Source organism: Microcaecilia unicolor, chromosome 1 (genome assembly GCF_901765095.1).
Source record: "Microcaecilia unicolor chromosome 1, aMicUni1.1, whole genome shotgun sequence".
Classification (NCBI taxonomy): Eukaryota; Metazoa; Chordata; class Amphibia; order Gymnophiona; family Siphonopidae; genus Microcaecilia; species Microcaecilia unicolor.
Window position 1 is genome coordinate 639,133,754 of NC_044031.1, and position 15,381 is coordinate 639,149,134.

General features: G+C 42.3%; 1 protein-coding gene across 1 annotated transcript in view; it reads left to right on the forward strand.

Moving 5' to 3' along the window:
- Positions 1 to 9,928, forward strand: part of CENPQ (centromere protein Q) — a 61,427-nt gene extending 51,499 nt beyond the window's left edge. The window contains exons 8-9 of the mRNA XM_030221564.1: positions 2,504 to 2,581; positions 9,436 to 9,928. Coding sequence (XP_030077424.1) covers positions 2,504 to 2,581; positions 9,436 to 9,564 — 207 coding nt within the window. The 3' untranslated portion in view covers positions 9,565 to 9,928. The remainder of the gene's footprint in view (positions 1 to 2,503; positions 2,582 to 9,435) is intronic.
- The last annotated feature ends 5,453 nt before the right edge of the window (positions 9,929 to 15,381 follow it).

Here is a 15,381-nt window from a genome sequence, read left to right on the forward strand (position 1 = left end):
TCTTCACTTTCTCCCCAGACTATGGCCGAGTACTTCCATGACAAGATTCACAGGATTAACCGTGAGTTCTCAACCAAATCACCTCCACCTCTCCTTCCCCTACTCCATTCTCTTAACCTTCTGTCGACCCCTGCTACCTTTTCTAAAATCACTTTCCTGTTCCTTTGATCCCATTCCCACCCATCTACCCAGCACTATCTCACCACTCCTCAAAAAAAACCTTTATTGGACCTTCCCTTCCAACTATTACCCCACCTCCCTCCTCCCTTTCTTCTCCATGCTTATCCCTTTCAATATGTTCAAAATTATGCTACACAAGCTATATTCCACCAGTGTTGCAACACTCATATTAGCCCTCTCCTCAAGCCACTTCATTGGCTACCTATCCATTTCCACATACAGTTCAAACTCCTCTTATTGACTACAAGTGCATTCATTCTGCAGCTCCTCAGTATCTCTTCACTCTTATTTCTTCCCACACCCCTCCCCGAGAATTCATTACTTTATTTTTTTTTTGTCTATTAGATTGTGAGCTCTTTGAGCAGGGACTGTCTTTCTTCTATGTTTGTGCAGCGCTGCGTACGCTTTGTAGCGCTATAGAAATGCTAAATAGTAGTAGTAGGTAAGTCTCTCTTCTCCCCACCCTTCTCCACTGCCAGCTCTAGACTCCATAGCTTTTTATCTTGCCGCACTGTATGCCTGGAATGGACTTCTGAGTTGGTATGTCAAGCTCTCTCTGGCTAAATTCAAATCTAGGCTGAAAGCCCACCTTTTTGAGGCTGCCTTTAATGGTGCAGTTGGTTTGTTCAGTGATCCGGTGATCCAGCATGCAGTGGTTTTAGCAGGATTGAGTACTAGACCATGGAAGAGAGTGCAGCTTGGAAGTCTTAAAGCTTGTATAAGATAACTTATGACCTTCATAACCATACCTACATCTTAGATAGGGACTGAGCCTCTTTCTTTCAATAGATGACAAATTGTAACAAAGCACCACTTAACAGTATTCTTCCACTCATAACTGTAAAATTGTTTCTAAAGATCTTATGAAATATAATTGCCATTAATTGAAAAGGGAGGTAAAGTGAATAAAATGGGAGGAATCTGTTGTGGCTGGACTTTGTGGTAATGCTAACTTGGAGTTTTGCTTTTGCACTGTAGTCACCCTGTTTTGTCTGTTGGTATTATTTTTTTGAATTTGAAACACTTGCAAAACGTGTTGAAAGAGAAGGCAGAACTGGGGGAGGGGTGTCAGAAGAAGATAAGCTATGTAGGTTGCTTGATGAGGAAAAGGTACATAGGGCTGCACAGGGAGGAGGTGGGAAAGAGAAGGTTGCATGGGCAGGGCAGAGTCTGGAGAAGGAAGGGGAAGAGAATTGCTCAAGAAAGAGGAGAGAAGCAAGGGAAAAGTGAGTGCTCATCTTTCCAGTATCTATTAACAAACTGAGATTTTTGAAAAGAATGAATGAAGAGGCAACAAAACAGACTGATAAAGAAGAGAAGGAGCAAAGGTGAAGGGATAAGAAAATGCCAGAGAGAGGTTAAGATTAAAAAATGGGCATTAGATAAATTTTGTCGAAGGACCAAACTCTACCCATTGAGTCTCAATCTAGGGTGCTTGGTGGGATACTGGATTCATTTTTGTCTTATGTTTCCCAAGTAAATCATTTATGGTGGAAGACTCTCTTTTTAAATTGAAACAGTTGTGATTACTGAGATCTTATTTCAATCATGATGCATTTGCTTTATTAGTACAGATGTTCATTTTATCTCACTTAGGGGCTAATTTTTAGGCATAATATGTTTAGCAGCGAATCTTCTTATACTGTTAAACTTCATTAGCTTCTGATCTAGCAACACATTTTATTTACAACAGCTTGCTTGTTTTTTTTTTTTTTTTTGGGGGGGGGGGGGGGGGTTGTTTTCAAATTTTGCATGATAGTACTTTAGAATTACTGATAAATATAGTTTCTATTACTTTGCCAAGATTGTCTTTTTGTCTAAGTAATCAAATAATACTCCGTCCTTCCTTTTACAATATTCACTTCCCTGGAGTGGTTAATTCAGCCTTTTCAGTTCTGGGGGTTTCTCTCAGGAACTCTTTTCCTTTATATATATATATATATATATATATATATATAAGGACTGAATTTAAGTATTTAGCAGTTTGGAGGAAAGTTAAAACTTTTTTGAATATATATAACATGTAATCTTGGGTTATACACCAATTTTTAAGTGAGTGTGTTTTTGTTAATGTTAATATATCGGTATTATTATTGTACACCGCAGTGAGCCCTTCTATTAGGGAAATTAGCGGTTTAAGAACTGTATTGGTTAAATGAGGCAAGGTATTTAAATTAGTCTCTTTCATTTAATATGTGCAACATAATTTGATTCATTCCATTCTGTACAAACATTTTATCTTAAAATATTCTCTGGCAGTGACTGGAGGTGGTTGGGAATATGTTTTCCTATAATCTCAGCTCTTTTATTTTATTTCCTGCAGATTTTCCCATTGAGCAGTGTTGGATTTCTCACCCTTCCCCAACTTTCCAAACGTGATATGGAAGCTCCCTTCCTCCAGGTGAGTTAGGAGCTGTTTGCATAAAGTTGTCCACCCTCAGCTTTCAAATGTTCCTCCAAAGCCTAACATGTGGTTAGGAAACATTGCCTCCCTTCAGCCTGCTAACCATCAACATGAGAAACACTTTCTCCAAGGGCAAGCAGGACTGATAAATCTTCGCTTAAATATGATGTCACTGATGGAGTCTGTTACAGGAAGCCTTACGTCAACATTTTTTCAGAAGCAATGTTCTTGTGGAGGCAGTCCAAACTTCTCAAGTTATACAATGGCATTCAATGCGTGGACCCGACCCTGACACAGCCTTAGCGAAACATGCCGCATGTCGGCCAGTGGTCCCGTTGTTTACAACTACAATTGAAGCTGTTGTTTTTTCCCCCCCTTTTTTTTAAGCTTTAAGATATAAATATAGTTCAAATATAAATTAAAGTTCAAGATTATTGATAAGATGGAAAAAATTGAACCAGTGAAGAGGCAAGGCGAGGTAAGAGAAGTTTCGACTCTTAATAGATGAATCGCTGCCGCACAACAAGTGCTGCTGAGGTCCATTATATATAACATAGAAAACTGCTTCATTGAAAACAGCAGTTTGAAGATTTGAGGCGCTGGGCTTTTTTTTTTTTTTTTTTGAGTTATTCATTGTTATCCAACTTGGATTGCATGGCCCAAATGGCCTCCAGAGTTACTCCATCAGGTGGTCTCAGCATAATGCCATGCCCTACGCCTGTCTTAGGCAGAGATGTACTACCAGTCTCTATAACAACCAACCTACCTGAGGTTGAATTGCTGATCTGCACCTCGGATGGAACCGCAGCAACATCCACCACATCTCTATGCTACACCACAGCCTCCAACGGGTGAGAGTCTGTGGGAGACACAATAGAAAGGACTGCTCCTGATAAATTTGATATATTTTTTTTTAAGTCTGCACTGGTAATCTGCTTAATATAGCAACATAATGAGGGCAAATAAAGACCTGCACAGTCCATCCAGTCTGCCCAACAGTCACATTCATTATTGATTCTTGATTAAGCAGACTGCCATCTCTAGCACTGAGCAAGCTTGCCTGATCTCCTCTGTGCAACAGCTTCAATTTAATGATCTAGATATGGCCTTAGAAGATTGGAATACTTTAAAATTTTCATTGGACAATGTTGCCACTGTAGGAACCATTTATAAAAAGAGATTATCTAATGCTCCTTGGTATTCTTTAGATTTGTCAATCAAGAGTAATGTGAAGGGCAGAACGGCAATGAAAGAAATCCAAACTGGATACTGATTTGGTGAAAGTTAAGACTTTACTGAATGAGTATAGACAAGCAGTAGATAATATTGAAATTTTCTTATTTTTCAAATAAAATATCTGATGCATTAAATCTTCTAGCTCAGTTGTTTGAGGTGGTTAAATCTTTTAATTAAGGAGGAAAAAACTGTTGATTGTTCATTTACTGCAGATCAGTTTATAGCTGCATGTGCTGGTAAGGTATGCCACAGTTTTGATTCTGCAGTCCCAGATATTGAGTTTGTAAATTCTGGTTCTGTTCGCTGGTCTGAATTTTCATTAACTTCTGTTTCAGATATACACTGCATTATGGGAATGATTAGTCTTGAAAAAAAAAAAAAGTCATCCTTGGGTCTTTGTTCACCAGTTGTTCTTAGATGCAACATTTTCCTTCATTGACCTATCTTGGCAGGTTTAGTGAATGTGTTTTTAGCCACTAGATATGTTCTTAAAAGTGTTCTTGTGTATGCAATTCCAAAGAAAGGGACTATTGAATTGGACGGTCAAGTTAATTAATTGCCAATTTCTTGCTAAAATTTTTGATAATTTTTTTTAGCTGGAAATTGAAGTTTGGATCCTCCTCAGCATGGATTTAGACCTAAATATAGTACAGTAAACTCTCTGCTGTCATCAAGTAGATGTGATTACGTTAGCGTTTGAAAGAAAAGTTTATGCTTATTTCACTAGATAATATAGCTGCTTTGATGCATTGAGTCATAGAATTCTTCTGAATAGATTTGATCGAAGCTGGAATTTGGGGGAACTATATTGGCATGGTTAAGAACTTAAGAACCTAAGTGTTGCCATACTAGGACAGACCAAAGATCCATCAAGCCCAGTGTCCTGTTTCCAACAGTAGCCAATCCAAGTTACAAGTACCTGACAAGATCCCAAAACAGTAAAATACATTTTATGCTGCTTATCCTAGAAATAAGCAGTGGATTTTCCAAAGTTCGTCGCCTTCAAATCTTCAGATACTATCACCCCAAGATCCCTCTCCCCGCCCGTACCTATCAGACTCTCCCCGCCTAACACATACGTCTCCTGTGGATTTCTATTCCCTAAGTGCATCACTTTGCATTTCTTCGCATTGAATTTTAATTGCCAAACCTTAGAAGAATGGTCTAAGGTTTGGCAATTAAAATTCAATGCGAAGAAATGCAAAGTGATGCACTTAGGGAATAGAAATCCACGGGAGACGTATGTGTTAAGCGGGGAGAGTCTGATAGGTACGGGCGGGGAGAGGGATCTTGGGGTGATTAGTATCTGAAGATTTGAAGGCGACGAAACAGTGTGACAAGGCGGTGGCCATAGCTAGAAGGTTGTTAGGCTGTATAGAGAGAGGTGTGACCAGCAGAAGAAAGGGGTTGTTGATGCCCCTGTATAAGTTGTTAGTGAGGCCCCACCTGGAGTATTGTGTTCAGTTTTGGAGGCCGTATCTTGTTAAGGATGTAAAAGAATTGAAGCGGTGCAAAGAAAAGCTACGAGAATGGTATGGGATTTGCGTTACAAGACGTATGAGGAGAGGCTTGCTGAACTAAACATGTATACTCTGGAGGAAAGAAGAAACGGGGTGATATGATACAGACGTTCAAATATTTGAAAGGTATTAATCCGCAAACGAACCTTTTCCGGAGATGGGAAGGTGGTAGAACGAGAGGACATGAAATGAGATTGAAGGGGGGCAGACTCAAGAAAAATGTCAGGAAGTATTTTTTCACGGAGAGAGTAGTGGATGCTTGGAATGCCCTCCCGTGGGAGGTGGTGGAAATGAAAACGGTAACGGAATTCAAACATGCGTGGGATAAGCATAAAGGAATCCTGTGCTGAAGGAATGGATCCTCAGGAGCTTAGTCAAGATCGGGAGGCGGGGCTGGTGGTTGGGAGGCGGGGATAGTGCTGGGCAGACTTATACAGTCTGTGCCAGAGCCGGTGGTGGGCAGCAGGACTGGTGGTTGGGAGGCGGGGATAGTGCTGGACAGACTTGTACGGTCTGTGCCAGAGCCGGTGGTTGGGAGGTGAGGATAGTGCTGGGCAGACTTATACGGTCTGTGCCAGAGCCGGTGGTTGGGAGGAGGGGCTGGTGGTTGGGAGGCGGGGATAGTGCTGGGCAGACTTATACGGTCTGTGCCCTGAAGAGCACAGGTACAAATCAAAGTAGGGTATACACAAAAAGCAGCAAATATGAGTTATCTTGTTGGGCAGACTGGATGGACCGTGCAGGTCTTTTTCTGCCGTCATCTACTATGTTACTATGTAATAATGACTTATTGACTTCTCTTTTAGGAATTTAGCCAGTTCTTTTTTAAAACCCTGCTAACCTAACTGGACTTGGGGAAAGCCCGCTTCTTATTTCTAGGATAAACAGCATAAAATGTTTTGTACTTTTTTGGAATTTTGCCAGGTATTTGTGACCTGGATTGGCCACTGTTGGAAACAGGATACTGGGCTTGATGGACCTTTGGTCTTTCCCAGTATGGCAATACTTATGTACTTATGTAGGAGATTCAAATGTGGATGTCTGCTAACCACCTTGCTCTAAACCTGAGATTATTTGTAGTAGATCTCCCTTGGACTAATTGCCTACTACATTGTTGGTTGATACTGTAAGCATTCCAATTCATTCTGAGATTAATAGCCTAGGCATTGTATTGGATTCTTGTAGTAAAATCTCAATTTAACGGTTTGATTTCTACTTTAAGATTATACAGGCATTTGAAGATGATTTTGACATTTTCTAATTTTAGAACAGTGTTACAGGCATTGATTTTAGTCCAATTGGATTATTGCAATTCTCTATTTTTGGGACTGTCTCAGTCTATGATTAAGGCATGCCAAGCAATACAAAATTCAGCAGCTAGATTGTTAACGGAGGCTACGTGTTATGAAAATATTACTCTAATACTATGGGGTCATTGTACTAAGGTACGCTGAAAAATGGCCTGCGCTAGTGTAGGCGTGTGTGTTGGATGTATGCAGATCCATTTTTCAGTGGACCTATAAAAAAAATTTCGCCTTTGTTTATTTTTGGCCAGAAATGGATGTGCGACAAAATGAAAGTTGGCGTGCGTCCATTTGGGTCTGAGATTTTACTGCCAACCATTGACCAGCGGTAAGGTCTCACATGTTAACTGGGCAGTAATGGTCTATGTGCATACAATGCCTTTTACCGCCTAGTTAGCGCCATGCGCCGGAAATTAAAATTACTTTCCGGCACACGTAATGGACACACGTAAAATGAAATTTCGTAGCCGGGCGGTAATTCCAAATTGACATATGTTGGGCACGCATAGGCTCCTACACGGTTTAGTAAAAGGGCCCCTTTGTTGTTTGCATTGGCTTCCTGTAGTTTGGCGAATTAAATTTTAAGTACTTTGATATATAAGATCTTGACAGCTGACAGCACGCCTTTGTAAACATGGCCCTTAGTCTGTATTTCTGTAATAATTTTTTTTTAAGTTTTTAAGAAAAAAAACGACTTGGGGTAATCTATATAGCAGTCCCATTTTTGGAAGGGGAAACATTTTCAGAATTTAAATTTTAAGGGAGAACATTTGATATATCATGTTTAAAAAATTTTTTTTACACAAGTATGTGACCATATCTGGGAATAGATGACTAAAGTAGCAGATCTAAAATGTTGAAAATGACCGATTTTCATGTGATGGGTTCTTTGTTATGTATTGTAAGCCACATTGAACTCAAACTTGTCCGGGATAATGTGGGATATAAATGTCACAAATAAATATTTTCTGTGATGAATGGTATTGTATACCTCTTTAAGATCGCCATAAAGTGACAACACTAGGAAATTACTATTGCCTGCTAGTCAAAAATAAGTTAGTTAAATCACACAAAAAGTTATTTATTTTATGTGGGCCATTTGAATGGGATGCTTTGCAACTTGATATGAGAATGGCAGACTCAATTGTTGCTTTTAAGAAATGATTGAAACTCTTTTTTTTATTTTTATGGGCGTTTGGTATGTAGGTGCTTGAAGTGCAACTGTGATGTAGCATGATGGCTGTTGTATTGCTTTGAGCATTGATGGACAGTCTCTCTTTTTGTTTTTATGTATTTTGTATTGCATGGTTTTTATTGTAGCAATTGTGATTGTTAATTTGTTCCTCACCTTGAGGTGTGATAAGTATGGGTTATACATTTTTAAAAATAAATATATTAAACCAACTATCCTACAGTATTAATAGCTAACATTTTACTTCCTAAAGTCAATTTCAAGATGTCTTCCCACCCCCATTGAGGTGCAAAGCACTTGCATTCATAGCATGTGTTATGAATGTGGTATAAAATATACATACTTCAATTATACATTGTTAGTGATGTTGATTGATTGTTATTAGCGTTTGCATGGCAATTAAAATTAATGCTGACCATCACTGCCTCTACATAAACCTTTTTCTGAAGTCCCACCCCCAAGAATGGTAGTTGAGAAGTCTACAGGGGGTGGATGCTCTGAGGAACAAGAGCTTTGGGGGAAAGGTTGGCAAAACTAACACCCATCGATATTCAGCCCACCTAACTGAGTAGCAGACTGAATATCTTACTATCAAATTAACTACTCGGCTAGTGCGATTCAGGTGTCCCTTTACAAAGGCACGCTAGTGGTCTTAGTGCGTGCTAAACCCTAGAGATGCCCATAGAAATATATGGGAGTCTCAAAGATTTAGCGCTTGCTTATTTTTAGCACATACTAAAAACATTCGTGCACCTTTGTAAAAGGACCCCTAAATGCGATCAGAATTTTAATCTAGCAATTTAATTATGATCAAAAATTTTGATCAAACATTAGCTGTATGCATTAAATACTGTGATGAGTAAAATTCATAGTGGAATTTAGGATGTTTTTATTCATAGTGGTGTATATTCCACAGCCCTTTTTTTTGTTTGAATTTTGGATGCTATACATAGTAACATAGTAGATGACGGCAGAAAACAGACCTGCACGGTCCATCCAGTCTGCCCAAGAAGACAACTCATGTGTGCTACTTTTTGTGTATACCCTACTTTGATTTGTACCTGTGCTCTTCAGGGCACAGATCGTATAAGTCTGCCCAGCACTATCCCTGCCTCCCAACCTCCAGTCCCGCCTCCCACCACCAGCTCTGGCACAGACCGTATAAGTCTGCCCAGCACTATCCCTGCCTCCCAACCAACAAAGGTATTTAATAAAAAAACAAAAATGGATTATGACTACTGCCTACAGAAGCGACTGCAACCTGTCCTCCTCATCTCATATAATGGCAAACATTTTGCAACATATCTGACTTTCTACTGTAAAATACCAGTTAGGAACTTCTGATTGGTGCACCAAACCCTTGACTTTGACTCCTATTTTTCTACTGTCCATAACACGTAGCCTCCGTTAACAATCTAGCTGCTGAATTTTGTATTGCTTTATGCATAATTTTAATATTGTAAAGAACTGTGAGCAAGGTGAAGGGTCTTCTGATGTCATCCTCTGGGTTTTGTCCACTGGCTGAGATAAGTGGAAATGGGCAGCATCTGAGATTGATGATTTGCAGTTGATGGTGTGCCTTTTGTTTTTCCTTCCCAGAATGATGCGCTGTTTGCCAGAGAGCAGGTAGGCCTGCTGAAGGACATAAATACTGTGCACAGCTCTGCAGTTGTAACAAAAGTACAGATGCTCCTGGAACGTGCCTATGAAATAACAGAGGGACTATGAGTGAAAGACATCACGTGCTATGTGAAGATAGCACAGGAATCAGTGTAAGACATGAGCCCATTGTATCAGCACCAATCATCAAATATGTATAATGGTACAGTTTAATATCCAGAAAGTTGAGTCCTCCTCTTGTCTTTAATTTTAACTTTCTAAGCATAATCAGTGATGTCTTATTGCATCATAAAAATCCTGAAATTTTACACTCCATTGTTTTTATAAAGAGCATTTGGCCGTGGTAGTGGTGCTATACTTAATAAATAATTTAACTTCACAGGGTTCGGTGGAGTCATCCTGCATGCTGGAAGCATTTTCAATGGATTTGGGAACCTTTGTAATACCACAATAAATCCGTAGTTGGATTTAAAATGGTTAATTGTATTCTTGTTAAATATTTTGAAACAAATAAATATATAGTTAAAAAATGGTTAATTGTGATAATGTTGTTTTGTAACTTGCACACTTATCCCTAGCAGTATTTTCTGTTTGTTCTTCCATGACCCAGAGAAAATCAACCAGGCGTGGGAGAGGTTTGGTAAATTTGAGGGGGGGGGAGGGGTATGACATGTAATTTTTGAAAAAAAAAAGAAATATAATTGAAGTAGTTCTATTGTGCTGCTGCTGTATTTTTCAGTGGATTACATCTTCTAATATAATAAAACGCACCGTGAACGTTCTGAAGACAACGTTCTGTGAAGCCGGAAGCTTGAAGCCTGAAGCCTTGAAGCCTGAAGCCTTGAAGCCATCTGACGTCACTCCCAGGCTGAGGCTGAAGGGTTCAGCCTGCCGTCTCTGCCCCGCCCTCGCGACAAAACAAACAAATCCGGAAGCGAAACGTCAGGGAAGGAGGCGGCGCTCCCGACGTCTAGCCTTCCCTTCGCTGTGTTCCGCCTTCAAAACAAGGCGGAACACAGCGAAGGGAAAGCTAGACGTCGGGAGCGCCGCCTCCTTCCCTGACGCTTCGCTGCACGAACCGCCACGGAGATAAAGTTAAAAAGAATAAAAAAAAAAAAAAAGGGATGCATGGATGCGAAGGGGGGGGGGCATGGATGCGAGGCATGGATGCGAAGGGGGGGGGGGGGGAGAAGAGGGCGGGCCAGGCTGGGACATGGGAGAGAGCGTAGCATGGATGCGAGGGGGGGGGGATCATGGAAGGGCGAGAGGGGACTTGCTGGAAAAGGATGAATGGAGGCGGCAGGGGACAGAGGAGCATGGATGGGCATGGATTGGGAGGGCAGGACTCAGGGAGAGAGGGAAATTGCTGGATAGGGAAAAATGGAGGGGCCAGGTGACAGATGAGCATGGATGGGCATGGATTGCAAGGGCAGGACTCAGGGAGAGGGGAATTGCTGGATAGGGATGAATGGAGGGGACAGATGGGCATGGATGGAAATGGATTGCAGAGCAGGCCTCAGGCAGAGAGGGGAAATGCTGGAAAGGGAAAAATGGAGGGGCCAGTTGACAGAGGAGCATGGATGGGCATGGATTGGAAGGGCAGGACTCAGGGAGAGGGGAATTGCTGGAAAGGGATGAATGGAGGGGACAGATGGGCATGGATGGATATGGATTGCAGAGCAGGCCTCAGGCAGAGAGGGGAAATGCTGGATAGGGAAAAATGGAGGGGCCAGGTGACAGATGAGCATGGATTGGAAGGGCAGGACTCAGGGAGAGGGGAATTGCTGGATAGGGATGAATGGAGGGGACAGATGGGCATGGATGGATATGGATTGCAGAGCAGGCCTCAGGCAGAGAGGGGAAATGCTGGAAAGGGAAAAATGGAGGGGCCAGGTAACAGAGGAGCATGGATGGGCATGGATTGGAAGGGCAGGACTCAGGGAGAGGGGAATTGCTGGATAGGGATGAATGGAGGGGACAGATGGGCATGGATGGATATGGATTGCAGAGCAGGCCTCAGGCAGAGAGGGGAAATGCTGGATAGGGAAAAAATGGAGGGGCCAGGTGACAGATGAGCATGGATGGGCATGGATTGGAAGGGCAGGACTCAGGGAGAGGGGAATTGCTGGATAGGGATGAATGGAGGGGACAGATGGGCATGGATGGATATGGATTGCAGAGCAGGCCTCAGGCAGAGAGGGGAAATGCTGGATAGGGAAAATGGAGGGGCCAGGTGACAGAGGAGCATGGATGGGCATGGATTGGAAGGGCAGGACTCAGGGAGAGGGGAATTGCTGCATAGGGATGAATGGAGGGGACAGATGGGCATGGATGGATATGGATTGCAGGGCAGGCCTCAGGCAGAGAGGGGAAATGCTGGATAGGGATGAATGGAGGGGGCAGGTGACAGACAAAAATGGATGGCCATGGATTGGGAGGGCAGGGCTCAGGGACAGAGGGGAATTGCTGGAAAAGGATGAATGGAGGGGGCAGGGGACAGATGGCCATGGATTGGGAGGGCACGGCTCACACTCTCTCTCTCATATACAATGTCTTTCTGACTCTCACTCTCACACACTCTGTCTCACACTGTATCACATTCACTCTCTATGTGCCACACAGTCACTCACACACTCGCTTGGTCTCATACACTCACTCAAACAGAGAATCTGTGTCTCACACACACTCTCTCTCTCGCCCACACAACACACACACTCACTCACACTGTGTCTCACATACACACTTGCACACACTCTCATTCACACACACAAACTCTCTCACAAACACACTCACACCCAGACTCACGCTCTCTCTCTCACACAATCACACTTTCACTCTGACTCTCAAACAGTCACTCTCACATACACTCTCCCAAACATACACACTCCGAGGAAAACCTTGCTAGCGCCCGTTTCATTTGTGTCAGAAACGGGCCTTTTTTACTAGTTTTACATAAGACCACGTTTAACAGTAAGATAAATGAAAATATATTTGTTTCCTCCCATTGTAGTTACAAGCGTAGTTTTCTGTTTGCTATAATTTTCATTTTCTAGATAATTTTTGTTTTACAGACCCTGCCAGTGTACCTCATGTCCTTCTGGAACATAAGAACAGAGCGGACTTCTACGGTCTATGTCCCAGAAACAACAAAGAAAGACTATGATCAAGTGTATAATTTCACATTCATTGTTGATGTAATTTTGTTACTATATTGGGACTGTACTAACCTGTCTCATAATGAACCACTCATGTACAGCAATACTAAGCTTAAATACAATATCTCTTAAGTCCTATGGTGATGGGGAGACGTCAAGGATGCTGTTGGGAGAGACTACTGACCACCTTCATAAAGTGACTGATGTGTAATGGTCATTTGCCATAGACTTGGAAAGATGTGGCTCTCATATCCTGCATAGGCTACAGATCACTCCTCTTTGGGAATGACAATGCTCTCCCCACATAAGGATAGGGGATTAAAATGAGACCCTAAAAATCTCCCACCACTTCTTTGGTCTGCCAAGAGACCAATCTGAGAAAGAAAAAACTGAACCTGTATAGAAGCAGAGACACGGAACATGATGTTGAAAAATGCAGCTTATCCACTTAGCCCATCCATGCAACTGCTGCTGAGCTTTAGAATACCTTCCTCATCCTTGCGGATTATCTGTGCTTGTCCTGTGCTTTCTTCACTTCATATTATTTATGTGTTTGCTTGCTTCATTATTTTGCCCTTCCTACTGAAAGCACTTAAGGCATGCTTCAGTACCTCATCCAAAGTTTGAATGGCTTCCCAAATTAATTCCAGGGGGGAGGTTGCTGGTCTCTGAAGAAGAAAAACTGAGGTCAATAATGGAGCAACTGTTTCCTCCAACAAAACTTCAGTGTTTCCATACGAGATAGAGGTGAACCTCTGCTCCCTTCAAATCTACTCCAGGGGTGCAGCTGCAAATGCTGCACTCCAATTGCTCTGCCCGTGAAAGGATCCTCTCCAACCACAGTACCCTCCACACTTCTTGCAGAGGTGCTAAACGAGGTGCAGTTGCATCTTCAAGCCACATCAGCCTGAATCTTTGTTACATGTTGGGGCTTAAAGATATATCCAGCCCGAAAGAAGATGCCAGGTCACCCGACAATGACATCAACTCAGCTGGGCTTGGTGCACCAACTCCAACTGAAGCACTTGAGTGGGTCAGATAATGGTTCATCGGACCTGAAGAAACCAGCAGCTGAGAGGAGGGGAGGACAAGCTCTCTGCCACAACCTTCATTTTAAGCATATTCAAAAAGAGAAAATGAAACCACCTATCCACTAAGGTGAGATCACAGCCATCTTGGATTTCCAACTTTTTGCCTTTTCTGTGTATGCTTATACCATCTTGTCAATCTTTGGAGTTCCTTTCTATCTCTAAATTAGTCCATTGTAAACCCATTATTAAATAAATAATTATTATTATTCATGATCGCTATATATCCTGCTTCTGTCCAGTGAAGATCAGTATGATCAGGTTACACTCACAACAATATAATCTTGTTCATTGTTTATTCTGTTCCCTGGAAATGTAAAATGTACAATGTTCCAATGCTGATCTTGTTCCCTGTTAAATGAATAATCAGGAGGGAGAGGACCAGCTGGGGACCATAATTGGAGAGGAGCCCATGGAATGGGAGGTGGAGAAAGAGGTCGGAGAGGAGATGACTGGGGACGTGAGCCCATGGAGATTGCTGCTATAGCTCAGGTACAAGGGAAGCAGTGAGTGATTTAAACTGTGTCCAGAAGTCATGCCATGCTGGTGAAGCAGTGAGTGATTTAAACTGTGTCCAGAAGTCATGCCATGCTAAGAAGCAGTGAGTGATTTAAACTGTGTCCAGAAATGGTGCCATGCTGGGGAAACAGTGAGTGATTTAAAAACTGTGTCCAGGAATCAGGCTATGCTGGGGAAGCAGTGAATGATTTAAACTGTATCCAGAAACTGTGGCCAGTGGGGGGAAGGAACAAGGGGTGATATGTGCTGTAACCAAGGACTGTGTATGGAAGAGGAAATGTCTTGGCCTTGCTGATGGAATAAAGCGGTTTTAAGCATATTTTGGAGTCTACTTCTGGGAGTGCTGTGTCCAGGTAAGGGCCCTTCCAGGGTCAGCCGAGTTCATACCTGCAGGAAGGCCTGAAGGTGGTGGCCTGCTGACAACCTTAATAAACCATTGTGAACTACAAATTGCTGAAATACCAGATTCTCAGTAGACCAAACTACCTATTTGGAGAAATTCCCTGTGAGAGTACTGAAATGATTTATGGTTTGTTTGTTTTTTAACTTGTAATTTTATTTAATGTTTCAATATCATAAGATGTCTCTTCTTGTTTTCATCCCAGTATTTCTGTAAATTTTGGCTGTAAAGAGGAACATAATTAATTGGCTATGATTATGATAGAGAGTGAATGTGTGAGTGTGTGTGACAGAGAGAGTGAGACTGGGTGCGAGAGTGTGTGTGTGAGAATGAGAGTGTGTGCCAGGGCCCCCCTCCCAGTTCCAGGGTTTACTGTTCGCTAAAAAGGAAGTACTGCCAGGCAACCACAGGAGCCTGGCAATACTTCCCACCCCCAGCACGCCATCATATAAATATTACTGCCAAGTTAGCGCAGGAGCCCTTACCACCATCTCAAAGGTGCATTAGGCTCTATGCACGTGCAGTGCGTGCCAGACCGAGACTACTGCCAGGCTAGTGACCTCCCCTGGTGGTAATTTTTTTATTTGCTGCACGCCCGTGCTGCTGGGAAATATTATATATTTATTTCCCACGGTGCGTGGTGTTTTCAGCAGTAATCGGCAGTTGGTGCGTGCCAACCAGCCATTGTGTGTGTAGTGTGTGAGCCCTTACCGCTAGATCAATGGGTGGCATTAAGGGCTCAGGCCGATATTAGGTGTGTGCT